This window comes from Sus scrofa, chromosome 2 (genome assembly GCF_054392235.1).
Source record: "Sus scrofa isolate SSC_HxYL_T2T_F1_AM1 chromosome 2, Sscrofa_HxYL_maternal_Yorkshire_Landrace_v2.0, whole genome shotgun sequence".
Classification (NCBI taxonomy): Eukaryota; Metazoa; Chordata; class Mammalia; order Artiodactyla; family Suidae; genus Sus; species Sus scrofa.
The window spans coordinates 89,860,004-89,882,204 of record NC_139384.1 but is presented as its reverse complement, the minus strand read 5'-3'; the positions used below and the strand labels follow the sequence as shown (position 1 = coordinate 89,882,204).

The following is a 22,201-nucleotide window of genomic DNA, read 5'->3' as shown; positions in this document are numbered from 1 at the left end:
CCTTTTAACTAGTCCTAGTCTCTCGACTTCTTCCTTTGACCTTTTTTCCATGTCTTTCCTGTTCTAGTTAGTACTTATCACTATCTAACCACATACCATTTGTCTGTTATTTATTTGGAGTATGGTTAATCTATGATATGTCAAGTTTCAGGTGTACAACAAAATGACTCAGTTCTTTTCCAGATTCTTTCCCTTATAGTTTATTACAAGATATTGAATTGTATATACCCTGTGTTATACAGTAGGACCTTGTCATTTATCTATTTTATATATATAGTAGTTTGTATCTGCTGATCTCAAACCTCTAATTTATCCCTCCCCTACCGCTTTCTTTTGGTAGCATAAGTTTGTTTTGTATGTCTGAGTCTGTTTCTGTTTTGTAAACAAGTTCATTTTTTAGATTCCACATGTAAATGATATCAAATGATATTTGTCTTTCTCCAATTTATTTCCCTTAGTGTGATAAGCTCTGAATCCGTCCATTTGCTGCAAATCACATTATTTCATTCTTTTCCGTGGCTGAGTTGTTCTTATTATCTTTCTTCTTTCTCCCCCCATGGGAATTTAAGCTGCATGAATGCAGAAATTTTGCCAGTTTTGTTTACTGGTCTATTTCTAGCATCTAGAAAAATGCCAGGTGCAAAGGCAGGTGAAATGAATGGATAGTGAATGAACTTTTTATTAAGATGAATCTGTAAGTGTGAAAATGAACTTTTTCAGTAAAAATGAATAAACTTTTGATTAAGATAGGTGAATCTACAAGTGTTCATGTTGAGTATTAAGTCGCAGAAGAATATATAGCAGGTTATATTTATATAAAGATCAAAAACCTTGCAAAAGTAAACAATTGTTTTAGGATGTACTCATCAGGCTAAGCAAAGGAATGCTTAACACGATTTAGAAAAATGGGGAGCATCACGAAAAAGCCTTCCAAAATTCTGGTCCATTTCTCTTTGTAAACTGTGTTGCGTATGTGGGTGTTCCTTTTGTTATTAAGTGGTGCCTATCCATACATTATCTTCTGGGTACACATTAAAATAAAATAATCAAAGCTAGTTGGTGGGAGCTACAGCGCACTGACCTTCCTAAACGTGCCAAAATTCAGGTTTGCTTTTTCAAATAATTTTGCCTGCCTAACAAAACCAATCAGCAAGCTGATTCTGGTAGTTAGCACTTGGAGTACACCAACCGCTTTAGCCTGGACGCGTGCGCTCCCTCGCAGCGCTGCCTCACAAAGGCAGCCAGGCACCGGGAGCGCTCGCGATAGTTTCGCCTCTCGGAAGTGGTTGCGCCGCGATGCCTCTTGGGAGTGTATAGTGGTCGCTGGGTGCAAGGCATGTCGGGAGTTGTGGTCCTCCTGGGTTCGCGGTGTTGAGGGGGGTCTGCTCGCGGCCTTTCAGGGGTCGTGGCGCGGGTGATCCTGACTCTGCTAGAGCGTCCTTCCTGGGACCGAGAAGCTTCTAGTTGCCTCTTCCTGGAGTGATCGGAGCCAGCGCCGTCTGGGCGGGGCGGTGTGCGGGGACCGGAGGGGCTGCTTGCGGGCACCGGGGAGACCTCGCGGGCCAGTGTGTCGGGAGGCGGTCCGCGCGGCCTGGGCGGTGGTGCTCGGCGGGGTGTCGCTGGTACCCGGGAGAGATTCGCGGGGAATGAGCGCCCCGGCCAGGTGAGCTGGAGCTGGGGCTGGGGGTGAGGGTGGTGGGCGGGACTGCTGTGGGTGGGGGTCTTTTGTAGCTATCTTAACCGAGACTTCTAAGGGAAACGGACAATAAAAACAATAGCTAACGCCTGTGAAGGATTTACGTGTGCCAGCCAGTAGTGTGGCGCCTTGGATGAGGATGAATTAACTCACTTCATCTTCATATAGCAGGTAGCTTGGCTGAACACTGTCCCCTTTGTACAGCTGAAGAAAATGAGGCACAGAGCGGACGGGTAATTTGCCACATGTAATTGGGCCTTTGAATTGGGACTGTGGTTCCTTTTTTGCCTCTACTAACCAATTTTGTTTCTTAGGGCATGTTACTAGACTCTGGTTCTCACTTTCCCTCACATCTGTAAAATGGGGGCAGCAGTACTTTATAATAGAGTCGTTGTGAGGCTTGAACAAAACAAGTAAAGCAGGCAGAATTCCTGGTGGGGAGAAGATGTGCATCATAGACTGCCTCTGACACCTGTACAGCAGCTTCCCTCCTCGGGTGAGATTGCACAGCGTATTCAGCTTGTTGAGCTTTCAGGCCAAGTGCTGTACCAGTAGAGCTCACCGCAAACTTAGGCAACCAGGGCAGCAGCTGTGGCAGAGGCTCTTCTTCTCTGATCCATGTCGGGCTGCACCTCTTACCTTGCTCTCCCAGCTGGGACTCGTATATGAGGAGCGAAGGATTATTTGGAGCTGTGAATGCTGCAAGAGGTGGCACCTGTGGAATTTGGGTTTAGGAGTGGCAACCAACCCGATGTGCATCCTGTATGTGAGAGCGGGTATTTGAACCATGTTCCTTGGGCAGGTAGTGTAAGGCTAGATGCAAATAGAGAAAGAAAGAAAGAGAGAAATTTTGCAGGTTATAGTTTACTCACAGTTCCCTAGGGAGAACACAGCACTCCAGGCAGGGCCACTCAGAGGAGCACCTGGGTTGGTAATTTCGGCAGTGAAAGAGAGGGCAGGTGTGGGCAAGGACCTTTATTGTGGTTTCTTTAGGAAGGAAAGGGTGAGGCAGGGCAAACAGGCTTAGTTTTGGCTAGGCATGTTTGAAAGTGGCAACCCAGAAAACTCATGTTTGAACGTATAGCTTAAAGCTCTTTGAAGGACTCCAGATCTCCGTGGTGAGTCACAATTTGCTTGGATGCAGCTGAATAGACTCTAGGTATATGTTAAAGGATCAATTTATGGAAATTAGATGTATGGTTAGTACAAGGAGGAGGTGGGGCTTGGCAAATTGTCTTAGAGCTTCATTGGCTTAGTTAGCACTCCGGCCCCCTTTTTTTTTACTTGGTTTGGATCATTTATGTGAGTTGCCTTTTTGGGACCTGAGGGACATTATGGGTGGTTGTAACTGCCTTTCTCCAAGCCATTCCCTGACACCAGAGTTCTTCATGACACTTTTTTCCCCTCTGCAGACCTACCTTGTCAAGTTCTCTGCTCTCCCTTGACAAGAAAAGAAAGAAGGAAAGAATGGCTGTGGATTTGCTGCCTGCTCAGGTGATAGTAAGTGGATTGTCTTTCTCATGAATTGCCTCCTGAGTTCAGAGGTGGTGGACTTGTTTCCCTTCTTTGTCCAGGTTCTTTGCTTTCTAGTGAAAACTGTGGAGAATCCAGAGTAGATTTTTCCCATGATCCTGGAGTTATCAAGCCTTCCAGATAGAATAAGTGCTTGGTGAGAAGTATGGGGTGTTAGGCAGTCTTTCTCTTCATAGATGATCTAGTGTCACAAAGCCATGGAAGGGTCAAAAGATACTCTCAAGAAACACTGAGTACTGACAATGTTCTGGATACGGTGTAGAGCCCTGGAGATACCAACAGGAAAGATGTTATTTCTGTCTTCAAGGATTTCATGGTACCTATCTGAGAAATGACTGAATGTCCAAGAAGATTCAGGGAAAAGATCTGAGAAGTGGAGTTATTCTGAGCTGAGACTGAAGGTCAGGACTGATACTGGTCAGCATCCCACGGGGAGTTCAGCTTGCCGTGGCTTTAAGGCTGGCACTGAGGAGGACAGAGGGCTCCCTCCTTCTCGGGAGTTCCTCTGCCTAGTGCAGCTGTGATGTTAAACTGTCCGAATGTCCTTCTCATCTATCTGACTGATGCCTCTATCACATACCTGTTCTTGATCAAAAGGGAAGCTGGAAAAGCAAATATCTGGTGACTTTAGTTTCTAGAATGTGAAGTGGACTCTCTTTCCTGCTAAGACTGAAAATGAAGGGGGTTCCCCAAGCCCAGGGATGTGGTTTAAATGTTATGCAGTCAGAAAATATCTGCTGTATGCTAACTCCATATTTACTTAATTTCTAGTTCTGGGTCATAGCCTCTTTGAGAAGGGTGGCTTAGCTCTGCTAGGACTGGAACAGATGACCTGGATGTTCGGAACCAGGCCCAGGCATGACCTTAGAGATTCTACCTCAGTCTAACCCTTATTAGGCTTGGGAACCACCCACTCTGGAATCCAGAAATCACAGGAAAGGCCTTACTAAGAGGCCTTAGAGCTGTCAAAATGTCTGAATTGAAAGAATAAAAAAGATGGTAGGAAGAATAATCTTTCAGTGGAAACCGTCCAAAAGGGCTTAATTAGGAGCCAAATTGTGTCCCTTCCCCCAGTTCATATGTTGAAGTCCCAAACCCCAGTACCCTCAGAATTGGGAAATAAGGCGATTCCCTGGCGGTGCGGCAGTTTAAGGATCCAGTGTTGTTGCTGCTGTGGTGAAGGTTCGATTCACCTGGCCTGGGAACTTCTGCATGCCGTGGATGTGGCCAAAAATAAAATAAGATTTCCAGATATAGAATTGGGAGATAAGGTCTTTAAAGAGGTAGTTAAGTTGAAATATGGTCTGTAGATTGGCCCCTAATCCAGTATGTCTGGTGTCCTTATGAGAAGAGGAGATTAGGATACAGACACGCACATGCACGGAGGGAAGACCATGTGAGGGGACAGTGAGAATGCGGCTGCCTAAAGCCAAGGAGAGAGGCCTCAGGAGAAACCAGACCAGCCAACACCTTGATCTTAGACTTCTAGCTTCTGGAACTGTAAGAATATAGATGTCTGTTGCTGAAGTCTGTGGCATTTTGCTACGGCAGCCCGAGCAGACTCATACAGGCTTCCTGCTGCTGTAAGCAGAATACTCAGGGCAACCTCATAGTCTAGCTTTACTTCCAGTCCCATCCCCTTGGGCCTTAGAACACTTCCACCAAAATCTTTACACATTTCACTAGCTTTTTAAAAAAAGTGCCCAAATTAAACACACATGCTTCAGAAAAATCAGGGGGAAAAACCGAAAAGAAAAAATTAGAATTAATCCTATTACAGACAGGTTTTATTCATGTTCTAAGAACATATTACAGAATTCATATCCAATTACACATTTTTTTTTTTTTTAAGCTTTTTAGGGCCAAACCTGCAGCATATGGAAGTTCCCAGGCTAGGGGTTGAATCAGAGCCGTAGCTACCAGCCTATACCATGGCCACAGCAATGCGGTATCTGAGCCACATCTGCAGCCTGCACCACAGCTCATGGCAACCCTGTATCCTTAACCCACTGAGCGAGGCCAGGGATCAAACCCGCATCCTCATGGGTACTAGTCAGGTTTGTTACTGCTGAGCCACGACGGGAACTCCCATCCATGTGTTCTTTTGATCATTTCTTTAAACAGATAAACAGGCACATGCTAAAGAATACAAAGAAGACAAAAGAGAACATGGTGATACGTTAAGTATTCTGTCCTACCTCAGATTAGCCGCTCCATCCTACATTTTAGAACTAAAACGTAAAAAAAAATTATTGAATAGGCTTAAGTTTTGGAAATGAACGTAAGAAGATGTCGGTAAAGTTGTAGGTAGATTCATGTATCCAGTCTAAAGAATAGGAATAAAAAAGAGCTTTGGTTACTAGTAAAATAATGTTCAAGGTCTAGGATATCTGTAATTGGAATTCATGAAGAAGAGGAGAGAATGGGACCGAAAATATATTGAAAGAAAATACTGACCAAAATTTTCTCCAATTTGGTAAAATACATATATTTAAAACAGATTCACTACACTCACTGAACCTCAAGCAGAATAAATACAAAGAAAACGATAGTTTTCACATGATTGACCATTGCTGTGCAGTAGCAATATAGTCTGAACCATGAATGTGAGCCACATGTATAATTTAAAACTTTCTAGTAGTCACATTAAAAAAATAAACAGAAGCATGGAGTTCCCCTTCTGGCTCAGTGGAAGTGAATCTGACTAGCATCCATGAGGATGCAGGTTCGATCCCTGGCCTCGCTCAGTGGGTTAAGGATCTGGCATTGCTGTGAGCTGTGGTGTAGGTCACAGGCACTGCTCAGATCCCGCGTGCTCCGATTAGACCCCTAGCCTCAGACCCTCCATATGCTGCGGGTGTGGCCCTAAAAAGACAAAAAACAAAACAAAAAAACAGAAGCAGATAAATTAACTTTAATATATATTTTATTTACCCCAGTAGAGCCAAAACATTATTTCAATATGATTAATATAAAGTTATGAGATGTATGTATATTTACTATATGCATATATGTTTTTTTTTAGTAAATCATCTGATGTGTATTTTATACACAATAGCACATCCCAATTCAGACTAGCTGCATTTCAAGCATTCAATATCCATTTATGGCCAGTGCCTGCGATATTGGGTGGAGAAGTCATAGACAAACCACTGAAAACCAAAGATTTGAAGGCAGACAGAAAAAGAATCACATTATGTTCAGAGAATAAATAGTTGAATGTCCACTGGCTCCTCATCAGAAGCAGCAATGGCCAGAAAACAGTAGAATGACATTTTATATGTTGAAAGGAAAAATCTTTTCTATAGAAAGAATTCTATAACCGATGACAACATTCTTCAATAATGAAGGTTAAATTAAAGGCATTTTCAGATAAAGGAAAATGAAGCTAATTCATCGTCAACAGGCCTACATTATAAGATATGCTAAAGGAAGTTCTTCAAATTAAAAGAAAATAATGCTAGATCTAAGGAAGGAAATGAGTATTAGGAATGGTGGCCGCTGAATGACTATAAATATATAAATAATTTTCCTCTCAATTTTTTTAAGATACATATGATTCTTTAAAGCAAAAATATAATATTGTGTTATGGGGCTTATGTAAGTGGATGTAATGATATGACAACTGTGGATATGGAATTCATTTATGTTCAGACTGGAAAAGCTCTGTCTTTGTCTTTGGAAAAGCAGTCTTTGTCTCCAGGGATGCCTGGATGGTGTTTGTTGTTGTTGTTTTCTTTTTAGGGGCTTACCTGCCACATATGGGAATTCCCAGGCTAGGGGTCCAGTTGGAGCTGCAGCTGCCAGTCCATGCCACAGCTGTGGCAACGCTGGATCTGAGCCTCATCTGCCACCCATGCTGTAGCTCACAGCAATGCCAAATCCTTCACCCATTGAGCAAGGCCAGGGATCGAACCTGCATCCTCATGGACATTATGTCAGGTTCTTAACCCACTGAACTACAACAGGAACTTCTGGCTGGCTATTTTTTGATTCCTGGCCAAGATAAGGGCAGTGTGCTATTTAAATGCCACCCCCACCGCTCCCCCACCAGGGTCGTCTTCTTCACTGTTAGTTTGCAGCTGAGCGATGTGGTTTGACCAGCCTTGCTTGATACACAAAAGGCCCCTGCCAAGCATTTCTCCTTTGAGCTCCCCCCAAACCAGGATTCCTCATATGGATCTGGAGACATAGCATAATCTGTGTGTGCAGATAAGGGGAGATTGCACAGTGCTTTCCTGCACAGTCTTTATCTTGCTGCATTGTTCTCTTTGCCTTCCATGAGAATTCTCAGCGGGCTCTGATGAGTTCTGTCAACTGTATGAACTAGGAAAGTCTTTGTAATAACTAGCATGAAGAAGGGATTGGTGGTGGTCCTGTATATTTGTAAGGTTCTTATATTTTGTGTGAAATCATACATTAGCTCTAAATACACTCCAAAGAACTAAGAATGAGGAGTTCCTATTGTGGCTCAGTGGGTTAAGAACCTGACGTAGTGTTCGTGAGGATGTGGGTTCAATCCCTGGCTTTGCTCATTGGGTTAAGGATCCCGTGTTGCTGTGGCTGTGGCATAGGCCCCAGCTGCAGCTCCAGTTCGACCCCAGGAACTTCCAATTTGACTCCAATTTGGCCCGGAAACTTCCATATACTACAGGTGTGGCCATTAAAAAAAAGGAGCTAAGAATGAATTTTGTAATTCTCAGCAGCCATTAAAAATGCAAAGAAGTATAGCTAAAAAGTGAGTATATACATTTAAAATGGAATCTAAAAAAAATTTAGAACAAACATACACACTGTAAAAATGTAAGCCTGATTGAAGGATATGAAATAATAAGTGAAGATTGCTTTTCTGCCCCTCTCTAAAATATCAAAGAATAATCAGGGTGGAAAGCTTGTTGTAGTCTTCCAGATATTTTTGTGTGCAAATGTGCATATACAGATAAAGAATTTTTCAACTAATATAGATTGATTGTCAGCTTGCTTTTTCCTATGAATCAACAATATATCAAGGTCAAATTCCAACATCAGGCATACAGATCTACCTCACTCTGTTTAATGGCTATATAATATTTCATGGAATAAATGCACTATAAATTGCATATCTGTTCCCCTATTGATTGATAGTGTACATTGTCTTCGATCTTTTTTTCGCCATTGTGTTAGTTTCCCATTGCTGCTGTAACAAATTATCACAAACTTGATTGTTTAAACCGAGGTAAATTTATTCTCCTAATTCTGGAGGTTAGTTAGAAGCATGAAATCAGTTTCACTAGCTTAAGGTCAAGTTCTCAGCAGGGCTGGTTCTTTCCGGAGGCTCTTGCAGGGGAAACGGGGGTTGTGTGGAATCTGTTTCCCAGCCTTGTTTTTACCTTCTAGTGGCCCCCTGTGTTCCTTGGTTTGTGGCCCTTTCGGCCGTCTTCAAAGAATATTACCTTAATCTCTGTTGCCATCATCATATACCATTCTCCTCTTCTGATTCCTTTTGAGTCCTTTTTATAAGCAGCATTACTGTTACATCAGATCCCCTGGGGATAATAATCCAAAATAATCTCCCCATCTCACAATCCTTCAACCGATCCTCAGAGCCCCTTTTGTCATGTATATAATGTTCGCAGGTTTATTATTCAGTCTACTATAGCCATTAACTTACAAGTAATGTTTCAATGAACATCCCTGAACAAATATCCCTACCCAGAATGTGACTGTTTTGTGTAGTAGAATCCCAGAAGTAGAAATGCAAGGTCAAAGTTATGCATCTTTTACATTTTGACAGATTCTCAATAAAATACCTGCCAAGCATTTTCAGCCCCTTCTGCTCTTTCATATAAGAATTGGTATCTGCCCAACCTTTGCTTTCTTACATTTGGGGTTTAGCCGAGGTTCTCTTGGAATAACTTACCTTAAGCAGTTCCCTTTTGCAAAGTCTTGCAGGTACTTTGGTTCTTTTAATTTTCACAGTCACTGACAATGTAGCTTAGAGATCTGTCTATAGCTCAGAGCTCCATCACTTTTTAACAGTATTACTTTGGGAAGATTTTGCAACCTTTCTGAACTCTTTCTTTATCAACAAAATTATTTAATTATAGTATCTTCCTAATATTATGTCTATGAAACTTAAATGGGATACATATACAAAGTTTCTGTCATACTCCCTAACACATAAGTATTTGGTGAACATTATTATTATTATTACCATAGCCACACCCATGGCATGTGGAAGTTCCTGAGCCAGGGACTGACTCCAAGCCATAGCTTGGATCCTTTAACCCTCTGCGCTGGACTGGGGATCCAACCTATACCTCTAAAGCGACCCAAGCCACTGCAGTCAAATTCTTAACCCAGTGCACCACAGCAAGACCTCCAACCAACATTATTTTTATTATTTATTATTTGCATTATGTCTCAGAAATTCCTTTTTGGTTCTGTTCTGCTAATGATATTTTCCCTTATTTTCCAGCATTCCTCTAAACATATTCTGATTTTTCTTTCCCCTTTCATTTTTTTTTTTTTTTTTTTTTTTTGCCACACCTGCAGCATGTGGAAGTTCCTAGGCCAGGGATCAAACCCATGCCACAGCTAGAACCACAGCAGTAACAGCACTGGATCCTTAACCCACTGAGCCACAGGGGAACGCCTCCCTTTAACTCGGATTTTGAGTGGGAGGGAGAAGATAAATGGATGTTCTCAGTTACTCTGACAGGTTCTAGGCTGGGATATAAATTCCCTCTTGGCTGGAAATTTGCCCTTTTCTCCTTACTCTCGCAGCAGCAGCAGGTGGGATGTTTCTTTGCTCCAAGTGGGTAGTCAGTAAATATTTGTTTAATGGGTGGTTCCAAAAATAACAAATATTTGGTTGGAAATACTTAGCAACCAGTTCTGAAAATGTCTCCGGTTTCTACACATCCCAGCGTCACCTCCTTACCAAGTCTTCCAGCGGAGGAGACATTGCTGGGTGAACAGGAATGGGTTTGCCTTTACAGGGGTCAGTGACGTTTAGGGATGTGGCCGTGTTCTTCAGCCAGGACGAGTGGTTGCACCTGGACTCTGCACAGAAAACCTTGTACCAGGAGGTGATGCTGGAGAACTACAGCACCCTGGTCTCGCTGGGTAAGGCGGCTTTCCTGTCATGGATCTGCTGGGGGCTTCTAAACGCTCCCTCTAGGGTTCAGAGTCTGCAGATTTATACCTGATGTCCCCCCGGAATGGACAGGTCTCTGTAAAGTTGAAAGTGTTGGTTGTGATGCCCTTCAGGCAACTCTTCTTCCTCTGCCTGCCTCCCACCCTGTCTCCTGATCAGTTCCCTCCTCCTGCAATGACTAGAGCCCGTTGAGATTCTAAGAAACACATAAGACCCATCTCAGAGGCATTCATAGCCAGGGCCCTGTATTGTTTCAGAACCAAGACCCATCGCCCTGAAGGCCTCAGTCCCTGTCAGGAGTGCTTTTGCTGCCTGCTCCCTCGGCGCTGTGCCTTCTCTGCCCTGTAGGTTCTGCTTTGTGAGTTCTGAGGTTGCTCCTCATGCTCTTTGTTCAAACTCCACTTCCTTCCTCCTGAGCAGGGATTCCATTTTCAATGCCAAAGGTGATCTGCCAGTTGCAACAAGGAGAAGACCCCTGTATGGTGGAAGGAGAAGCCCTTCGAGACCCCTGCCTAGGTGAGGAGTGATGGGGAGACAGACGGGCACAAGTGTCTTTATCCATGAGCAGGTCAGGAGGAATACTCTGAACTTTCCTGGAAATTCTGAGCCCTGTTGAGGTGCACAGGACCACCTGACAGAGGCTCCTGGGCTGTAATGATTTTCTTTGTGTCATAAGAGTCCTTGTCTTGACAGCTTCCTTCTTGTACCGCTTCCTGCATTCTCTCTCCTTTTCTTTCTTTTTGCAGCCTTACTCACTTTCTTCTACCATCTTTGGCCTCTCCGTCTTCCTGGTTTTCTTTTCATCTGTGTTTATATGTATATATTTATGTCTGCCATATTTTAAATTCTTTATAATTTTTTTGTTTCTTTTACCATCCACATATTTTGAGTATTATCAGTGTTTCTTTGTCTCTGACTTCTTAACATTTCCCTTTTGTTTTCTTGGAGACTAGGTGTCATCTCCCACTGTTATATTCACCTAGCTGCTGTTAACATAACCACGGTAACCTTTCTAGTACAGGGATCAGCAAACTCCTTATAAAGGGACAGATAGTAAATATTTTGGCTTTGGGGCTGTCATGTCTCCATTGCACCATTTAATTCTGCTGTTACAGTGCAGAAACAGCCTGAGACAGTATTTGGATGAATAGGTGTGGGTATATTCTAAAAGAACTTCGCAAAAACAGGTGGCGGCTGGATTTGGCCCAACTTCAGGTCTCTATCTGTAGTTTGCTAACTGTTCTTCTAGCCTAGTCTAATCTAGTTGGTCTTTATCATAAAATTGTAGGTTGTCAGGGAGTTCCCTGGTGGCTCAGCAGGTTAAGGATCCAACATTGTCACTGCTCTGGCTCGGGCTGTAGCTTTGGTGCAGGCTTGACCCCTGGCCTGGGAACTTCTGTGTGCTGCAGGTATGGCCAGTAAACAAACAAGCAGACACCTCCTCCTAAAAAACCCCTGTAGGATCACTTAAAGGCGATCAAATTTATATACTTCTTTTTACATCTGAAGGAACAGAGCATTAGAGATTTTAAAATGCTTTGGCCACAGAGCTAGTGAGCTGCTATGTAGTGATAGAAACCCAGATCCACCAATGTCATTTCTGTTCACCATAGGCCATAGATTTGGCAATATTTTGCTTCTGTCTTTGTGGTTTAATCTTTGATCTATGATTCTTGCTTCTATTGACATTTTTTTCACTCATTCTCTCTACAGATATTTTTCAACTTTATTAAAATACAGTTTTCTCCAAATAAAGAGTTAGTCAGCAGTGCAGTTTAGCATTTAAGATCATGGTGTGAATTTAGACATGCCAATTTTCAGTTTACTCCTACCACTGCTTAAAAGTCTCTGAGCTATGGGCAACTAACCTGCCTTCTCTGAGCCTTGTTCTCCTCACCACCTTCCATGCCCTCAGCAGAGTGATCTTTTTGAAAATCAGGTGTTAATCCTATGCCTTAAGAGACTTCTTTATTTCTGCATTATCCATGAGTTAAGGATCTGGCTTTGCTGCAAGCTGCTGCGTAGGTGGCAGGTGTGGCTTGGATCCAGTGTAACCATGGCTGTAGTGTGGATGCAGTCCTAATTCGACCTCTTGCAGCCAATAAAAAGAAAAAAATTTTAATTCAGTTTAAATTAATAAATTGAATTGCCCTTATGATTAATTAACTCAGTGCCAGTGAGACTCCAAATTAAGCACTCAGTCCAGCCAGACCATTGCAGCTACATTATTTTTCAGATTATATCCTGTCTTTCGTCTGATCCAAGCTGCTCACTTTACCAAATATGACCAATTTTCTCTTATTATTATCTGCCTAAGAATTTATAATACCCTCTGTTAATATATTATTCTAAATTCTTCTGCTAGTTATTTGGTAACTCTGGCATCACTGGGCTTAACCAAAATTTTAACTTATTTCCAACCTGGATTTCCTTCTTTAGTCAATAAGCCTCCTCTAAATAGGTTTACTTTTCTGACAAATGACTTTGATTGGACCTTTCTGTCTCACAGGGTCCTCTTTTCTTTTTCTTTTGAACTCCATCCTATCTCAATTGTTCATCTTCCTTCATACAACCATTCTTTACTAATACTGTTAACACTGGTATCCTCATTCTCTGAACTTCAAACCTGAATTATATAGTTGAGCTTTCTCACATCATGGAGAAATGAACTATTACTGTTTGGTCATTTATTTATTTCCTATCATTGCTGATTATTCAGTATTTGTTCAATAAATGACTGATTGAGCTTCAGGAGTCCAGTAAGGGATGAAAGATTCTCTCTTGATTTTCAAGGTCACCTGCCCTTCATAATAATTTTCCTACTTGCTCACTCTGCTTGTTCTTTTTTTTTAATTTTTGTATTATAGATTATCTAAAATGTTCTGTCAATTTGTATTATAGTTGATTTACAATGTTCTGTCAATTTCTTCTGTACAGCAAAGTGACCCAGTCATACATATATATACATTCTTTTTCTCATATTCTATCATGTTCTATCATAAGTGATTGGATATAGTTCCCTGTGCTATACAGTAGGATCTCATTGCTTATCCATTCATTCTTTTCTTTTTCTTTAAATTTTTTTATTATAGTTGATTTACAATGCTCTGTCAATTTCTGCTATACAGCAAAGACCCAGTTATACATGTATTTACATTCTTTTTTTTACATTAGCTTCCATCATGTTCCATCACAAGTGATCAGATATAGTTCCTTGGGCTATGCAGCAGAATCTTCTTTTTTTTAATCTAAGGCATTGTAATTGTGCTTGTCTTGTACACAATAAAGAATTGACAGATCCTCATAAGATATATCCACTTTTCTCTTTGAACAAATACTTGAATTGTTTCCACAAACTTTATATATGTAAGTTAAGTAGCAGAATGTTTTGAAAATGTTTTGAAATTCTAAGAAAGAGATGGCCAATTTGGTCTTAAATAAATAATTGAATTTCTGTAAAGAAATGAGATTAGGGTAGTAGGGTAAGTTTCTAGGTGGGCAGGGAAGGCCATATTGCGAGAAAGAATAAAAAGAGAGACAGTACCTTGGTTGATCCTTGAAAATCCAAAACTGCTAAGTTTCCCATAGATATCATTAAGACAAAAATCTGTATATAGGTTTTTTTTTTTTGGCTACTCCCTCGGCATGTGGAAGTTCCCAGGCAAGGGTTCGAACCTGAGCTACATGGGTAACCAGAGCCATAGCAATGATAATGCTGGATTCTTAACCCACTGTGCCGCCAGGGAACTCCAGAAAAATCTGTGTTTTTATACAGATTTATAGCCTATAGTTCTTATTTATATTTAACTTCTATAAAATTTATTTTATTAAAACTCGGAGTTCCCGTCGTGGCGCAGTGGTTAACAAATCCGACTAGGAACCATGAGGTTGCGGGTTCAGTCCCTGCCCTTGCTCAGTGGGTTAATGATCCGGCGTTGCCGTGAGCTGTGGTGTAGGTTGCAGACGCGGCTCGGATCCCTTGTTGCTGTGGCTCTGGCGTAGGCTGGTGGCTACAGCTCCGATTCGACCCCTAGCCTGGGAACCTCCATATGCCGCGGGGAGCGGCCCAAAGAAATAGCATAAGAGACAAAACAAAACAAAACAAAACAAAAACTAGATGGACTTTATTAACATAAATAATCTCTTTAAATTGTGTAGTTTGTTTAAATACATAGTTACCTAATTACAGTGATCTAACTTTAATCTATTTTCAATCTGGATTGATTAAAGTAAGCTAGGTTTTAACCCAGAGTTCCTTAGAATCAACTCAAGCTAAATCTTTTCACTGAGAATTAGATCTGAGCTTGGGGCTTGGGCATACTTCAGAACTTCATATCTTGTAGACTTTGATTAGTCTCAAAAGATTAGTCTTGAAAGATTCCTACCTTTACTTCTCACAAGTGACAGTGTCTTCATTTTCACTATTAATTTGTCCACTATATTCTCCCACACCACTCCTCTTTATCTCTTTATCTCTCCTTTTTTTTTTTTTTTTTTGTCTTTTTTTTACCTTTTCTAGGGCTGCTTCTGTGGTATATGGAGGTTCTCAGGCTAGGGGTCCGATTGGAGCTTGTTGCCACTGGCCTACGCCAGAGCCACAGCAATGCCAGATCCAAGCTGCATCTGCCACCTACACCACAGCTCATGGCAATGCCGGATCCTTAATCCATTGAGCAAGGCCAGGGATCGAACTCACAACCTCATGGTTCCTAGTTGGATTTGTTAACCACTGAGCCACGACAGGAACTCCTCTTTACCTCTTCTTCCATTCCATCCTGTTTTTCTCCAGATTCAAGCCCATATTTGAGATCTGATGGTATCACACCTCATTTATATGTATTATTGATAATTTTATTGTCCGCTGATAACATGTTTGTCTCTTCCAGAAAAGGAGCCATTAATTCTTCTGATTTATTCCAGATTTCAAGACATGGCCTGAAATAGAAGCTTTGCCTCCCAAACAGGAAGTTTCTATAGAAGAGACCTCTCAGGGAATAATAAAGAAAAAATCCATTAAGTTTGGTCACTTTGACTTTAGGCTTGGAGAAGCTTTGGAATTTGAGGGCAGGACACAAAAGGATCAACAGAAAAAACCTCTTAGGCAAATGGTGGCCTCACACAGGAAAGTCATCAGTGGAGAAGGAAATCAGACAAGTCTCGAGTTAGGAAAAGGCTTATTTATAAATACAGTTCTTGTTAGACAGCATAATGTTACTATAGAACGGATACCCAACATATATTATACGTTTGGGAGAAATTTTAAACAGAATTTTGATGTAATGAGATGTTTCCAGATTTACCCAAGAGAAAAACCTTGTATTTACAATGTATATGGGAGAAGCTTCAACCAGAGTTTTCACCTTACTGAACACCAGAGAATTCATTCTGGTGAGAAACCTTACAGATGTAACGAGTGTGGGAAAACCTTCAGCCATAGATCATCCCTTCTTGCCCATCAGAGAATTCATACTGGAGAGAAACCTTACAAGTGTAATGAATGTGAGAAAGCATTTAGCAGCAGTTCGACCCTTATCAAGCATCTGAGAGTACATACTGGAGAGAAACCCTATCAATGTAAGGAATGTGGTAAAGCCTTTAGCCAGTGTTCAACCCTCACTGTACATCAGAGAATTCATACTGGAGAGAAACTCTATAAATGTGGTGAATGTGAGAAGGCCTTCAATTGTCGAGCAAAACTTCATAGACATCAGCGAATCCATACAGGTGAGAAACCCTATAAATGTAATGAATGTGGAAAGAATTACAGCCAGTTTACATCCCTGGCTGAACATCAGAGGCTTCATACTGGAGAACAACTGTGTAAATGCTTGGAGTGTGGGAGGACCTTCACACGCATCTCAACCCTTATTGAACATCAGCGGATTCATACTGGACAAAAACCCTATCAATGTAAGGAATGTGGGAAAACCTTCAACCAGTATTCATCCTTTAATGAGCATCGGAAGATTCATACTGGGGAAAAACTTTACAGGTGTGGAGAGTGTGGGAAAGCTTTCGGTTGCAAATCCAACCTTTATAGGCATCAGAGGATTCATACTGGAGAGAAACCCTATCAGTGTAATCAGTGTGGAAAGGCTTTCAGCCAGTATTCATTCCTAACTGAACATGAGAGGATACATACTGGAGAGAAACTCTATAAATGTATGGAGTGTGGGAAAGCCTACAGTTACAGGTCAAACCTTTGTAGACACAAGAAAGTTCACAATAAAGAAAAACTCTATAAATGGAAGGAATATGGGATCAGAGATTTCTTAGAGGAGATAAGCCCTGTGAGGTTTAATTCATCTCTCAAATAATTTAGGAGTTCTCTTTGGAGAATAATCAGAATAATAGGGCATAGACTTCTGAGAAATTATTTTATTTGCTTCTCTTGGAGGAAATGTGCTACTTACCATTAAATAATGGTAAAATTGAACAGTGAATATTAAAAGCATTGACTTGTCAAATTTTATAAGAACCAGTAAATTCTAAGGTTTCTAAAAACACAAAAAATTTAAATTCATAGAAAAATATAAAAGGTCTAACTTAAAAAACATAAAAATAATGGAATGTAAGTTTTGTTTCTTTCATTAGACTTTATTTCCTTTCTACGAGTAAGCTTCAATATGAATTTTCTTTTAAACTGTTATTGAATGGAGCTCCTGCTGTGGCACAGTGGGTTAAGAATTCAACTGCAGTGGCTTGGGTCACTATGGAGCCGTGGGTTCAACCCCTAGCCCAGTACAGTGGGTTAAAGGACCCGGCTTTGCCGCAGCTGTGGCTTGGATTCAGTCCCTGGCCCAGGACCTTCTATATGCTGCAGGTGCACTAAAAACAAAAACAAAAAACCCAAAACAAAAAAATAGTCATTGAGTTATTAATAATGTGAATAAGTGTGGGGCCTTATTTTCTAAAATGGCAGACAGGCATAAGATATGCTGTCATTCATAAAGATAAGCAAAAGATAAAAAGGAATTTTAAAAATTATTTTCACATGGAAATAAGCTCACTTTTTATGAACTGCCTCACCAGCGATTTATATTAATAAATACGCATATGTACACGTGTGTGTGTATTATACATCCACAGAGCTTTGGACTATATATTTTTTTCAAAAGTCTGATGATTAAAAAAAATGTGGTTTTATTAATTTAGAATTTAGTTTTGAAAATTTTACCCAGCGATGTCTCTCCTTTTCCTTTCTTAGATTATTTAACTTGATATGACTCTACATTACTGAATAGAGTCACAGAGTTTTATAGAAGTTGGAGTAAACCGAAGCACGTGGAGAGACTGTCAGGCAAATATTCTTATCTGTTGAAGGAAGAATATATTTCCAGAATCTCACTCTACATCTGGTAGTGCATTAGAGCCAGGAGAGATTTTTTTTGCGCTTTTTTTTTTTTTTTTTTTAAGAGCCACACCTGTGGCATGCGGAAATTCCCAGGCTCAGCGTCAAATCGGAGCTATAGCTGCCGGCCTACACCACAGCCACAGCAACACCAGATCCTAGCCACGTCTGTGACCTAAACCTCTCACGGCAATGCCAGGTCCATAACCCACTGAGTGAGGCCAGGGATCAAACCTGCAACTTCTTGGTTACTAGTTGGGTCCATTACCGCTGAGCCACAATAGGAATTCCAAGGAGAGGTTTTAATTCAGTTAATTTATAGCCATTCATTTTACTAATGAAGAAATTGAGCTTATTGAGTAGAGTCAAGACTAGAAGCTAGGTCTTCAGCTCTGTTTTTCTGTCATAATTTTAAGTTAAAATCTAACCTCAAGTCCCAAAGCTATGTAAGCTAGTTAGGCGCAATTGTATTAATCAGTTTCTTTTTTAAGTTTGTCAGGGTCCCCCTGACTTTAATCTTAATAATTGATGTTCAGTCATGTTTTTCCTTTTCTTTGTGTCTATAATTATACCTGCTTTTATAATAACTATATAAATCCTAAAACCCAGCTGAAGTCCCCATGGTGAAATTGCATTTGGGGGTTTCACATTCAAGGTTGCCTTTTTGTTTGTTACACATCTTTTAGGAATTCTTTTTTGTGTAAAGTGACATATGAATGTTATTAAACATTCTAGTCATAGTTTAAACTGGTTGTCCAAACATTTTCCGTGTTATTTAGAAAGACTTCATTTTTTCCGCTAGGCCTACTTCCTCCTACTTTATGTTTCACTTTCACAATTGGTCTCGTTCAAAGAATTTGTTCTAGTAAAATTAGCTATCTGAGGAAGATTTTAGAATTAAACTCAAGCATTCAGCATAGTATATTTTTGACTTGTCTTAGCTCATTAGAAAGTGTCTTCTTATATATATTTAAGTACGTTTATAAGGAAAATACAGCTTTTAAACCTCCACATTTAACATTGTTACAGAGGTAACATATTTGATCACCCAATAGCAGTGACCAAGCTTAGTACCCAGATTTTGGTTTCTAAGTGCCACTCCCCACGAAAAGGAACTAGGGCCCTTGGAGAAATGGCTGATTCCATATTTGGAGCAGGGAAAGTGTAAGATGTGCCTGGAATATTTTTCTGTGAAACAAAGCAACAAAAAAGCACTCAAAAGACAGAAATAATGCCAAAAGGACACGGGCTAATTTAAAGGTGCTCTCACTGGTCAATTTTAGGACAATTTGAATATCAAAAAGAATAATCACATTAACCAGTTACAACATGTTAAGTAAAATAAAATGAGAACATAATGAAAAGAGAAAAAGGAAAGCTCTTTATAAACTTACTTGAAGGATGCCATCTTTTACATCTTTTAATTGTACATGGAGTGAGATCGGGAAACATTACCATTTTACAACTCTTAATGTAATTAAATCAGGCACATTCAATAGGTGGTAAAACCTATTAGGTGAGAAAGAAATTAGGAACATTCTTTACATGGTGTTAAAAGATCACTGATACCAACTGCAAAAGAAAGATATGACTTTATAATGGACAAATCGGGCTGTCAAACAGTTTTCTCTATAGTTTCTCTGTAGTGGGACAACCTGACATGTGACTCCTGATGAGATGCAGCATGAAGCATACATGATCATCTGTGATGTATCCTTGCCAAAAAAGATGTAACAAAAGTCTAATTAAATCTCTTATCTAGACTTACCTTCCTGGTTACAAGAAATAGAGGAACAAGTTGAATTACACAGTGAGGAATTGGACAAACCTAGCAGACAACTGGTCTGGACTTTTCAAAAAGCCAAAGTAATAAGAAGTGGAGTCTTCTAGATTAAGATGCTCAAAATATAACCAAATGGAAGATGTGATCCTTAATTGGCATCTGATTCAGAAAAGACAAGCATAAAGACATATGAGGGGATACTTGGGGAAATAGCAGGATGGAATGGGTATTAGATAGTGTGGTATGTTTAATATTTCTAGATGTGATGATGGTGATGAGGTATGAGGGACAATGAATGCCCTTATTTTTAGGTGATGCATGCAAAAGTTTTTGTGTTTGAAAAGTCCTAATGTTTGCGTATTTTTAAATATGTCAAAAATTAGTCAACTTTGTTGAATCTTTGTGGAGGAAATAGACATGTTCATTTTTCATCATTTAAACTTTATGCTAAAAATTTTAATAAAAATTTGAGGCAAAATGATTGAGAAAGTGATGAATATGAAAATTCCAATCAGTATTTTCCCTTTATACTCATAAACTTCCTACTCGAGAGTTTATTCCATATGGATCTAATCATTGGAAAATAACTTGGTTCTGGTTCTACCTTATGGATAAAGCACACACCACTTTATCTCCCATTAAATATGACTGAAAATCCTCGAGAATGCATGGAGCAGCTGCCTGAGGACCTTGAAAAGTAGTTGTAGCAGGCAGACTTGGAAGAAAACCAGATTTTGAAGTGAGACAAACCTGGCACTCCCAGACATTCCTGTGTTGAGGGCACTGGTGGTTGAGCAGACATCTAAACCTCAGCGAGGAGAACCCTTACCTCTGGTCAGAGGAATGGTGAGCCAAAATGTCGGAAGAATCCCCATTGCTTTTCTTTCACTATCTTTTTGCTACTTGGAGCTGGAGGTAGATATATCTGTGAGGTGGGCAGCAGAGAAGAAAACCTAAATCCTTGTCATTTTAACCAGAAGACCAGAAAGAGGATCAGGTGGCCCCTGAAAGCTGGAATGTGTCAGGGTGGTGACAGAGAATAGGAAACTCAGGGAAGTAATCTCATGGAGCTGTATATCTAATCCCAGATTCACCCCTGATCTGGACCCAGAATCTTGAGATACTCAAAACATACAAGCTGTAAAGTAGAATTGCACGAAGTATAAAAATTGGGGAAATTACAATTAATAAGGAAAAAGACAAGACGCACCGCACCCAAAATGATGGAGATGTTGGAATTATAAAGTAGTTATAACAGTGTTTTAAAATGTGTGACCATTCTTGAATGGAAACTTCAAAATTCTCAGCAGGAGAAGAAAATGTATTATAGGAAACATGGAAAGTTCAGAACCAAAAAGTACAGTCACAACATTTACACAAAAAAAAAATCGTTGGACAGACTCAGTAGCAGAATAGAGATGACAAGAGAAGATTTGGTCAACTGAAGATAGGTTGACATATCCAAACTGAACTAGAAAGAAAAAAAAAATCATGATTATATTGGTTGATGGAGAAAGATTTTTTTGACAAAATTATCCATTTATGATAAAAACAAAATTAGAAGTGAAAGAGAAATTAACCTAATAAAGGACATCTACCCCAAACTGAACAACTAATATCATACCTCATGAAGATCAACTGAATGATGTTAGGATCAGGAACAAGTCAATCCTGAATGTCCATTCTGAACATTCCCATCCAGCCTTATTTTGGAAGTCCTTGCTAACGCAATGGTCTCTATTCAAAGATGACATGATTTTCCACTTAGAAAATCCCAAGGAATCAACAGAAAATCTTGTAGCAGTAATGAGTTAACAAGGTCACAAGATACTAGATTAATATGCAAAATAATCTGTATCTGTGTACTAGCAATAAACAATTAGCAGATGAACTTGAATAAGATACTTCATTTGCAGTAACTCCAAAAGGAGGGGAGGGGCGGTGGAAAGTAAAGAAATCCCAAAGCAAGGTATGGGAAGAAAAAGGTAAATGTTGGAGATCCTGTTGTAGGGCAGCAGAAATGAATCCGACTAGGAATCATGAGGTTGCGGTTCAATCCCTGGCCTCGCTCTGTGGGTTAAGGATCTGGTGTTGCCATGAGCTGTGGTATAGGTTGCTCACCCAGCTTGGATCCCGAGTTGCTGTGGCTCTGGCACAGGCCGGTGGCTACAGCTCCGATTGGACCCCTAGCCTGGGAACCTCCACATGCCATGAGTGTGGCCCTAAAAAGTTAAAAGAAAAAAAAAAAAAAAGACAACTGTTATAAAATCTCCCCAACACTCTCTTCTCACTGTGGGGTCTGGCTGCTCCACATCCTAGAGGTTGGGAAAAACCAAAACATCAAAACTAACCTTCTGCCATACCCACAATTGTACTAATTTAAAGCAGGCTTCTCAGCCATTCTCAGTGTTTGTATTGATTCATCAGCTCAATAATCCCATATCATCTTGTACCTAATCCAGAGTTACAGTGGGGAGGAAGCTGGAAACTCAAGGTCACATCTTGTTTGGAAACTAGTAGTTTTAAAGCTAAACCATCCTTGAGTTCTGGGAATAAACCTAACAGTCTTATAGAGCATCATTTTTGTCCATGACTGGATATAGTCTAGTGATATAGGGGTTACAATTTTTGCATCCATAGGATTTTCTTGTGCTTTTTTTCCTGGCCCTTATCCATTTTGCGTATTAGAGTTATCTTAAC

General features: G+C 40.3%; 1 protein-coding gene across 4 annotated transcripts; it reads left to right on the top strand.

Annotated features, from left to right (window-relative positions):
- Window positions 1-1,343: 1,343 nt before the first annotated feature.
- ZNF354C (zinc finger protein 354C) lies at window positions 1,344-21,392 on the top strand. 4 transcript variants are annotated; one of them, XM_085013630.1, is made up of 5 exons: window positions 1,344-1,663; window positions 3,109-3,190; window positions 10,210-10,336; window positions 10,788-10,883; window positions 15,288-21,392. In XM_085013630.1, exons 1-5 carry the CDS (start codon window positions 1,647-1,649, stop codon window positions 16,682-16,684), a joined length of 1,719 nt encoding a protein of 572 aa, XP_084869756.1. In that variant the 5' UTR covers window positions 1,344-1,646; the 3' UTR covers window positions 16,685-21,392. The 4 variants fall into 4 exon arrangements, with proteins under 4 accessions (XP_084869756.1, XP_084869755.1, XP_084869758.1 ...); XM_085013629.1 differs by having other exon boundaries at window positions 3,109-3,196; XM_085013632.1 differs by lacking the exon at window positions 3,109-3,190.
- Window positions 21,393-22,201: the final 809 nt, after the last annotated feature.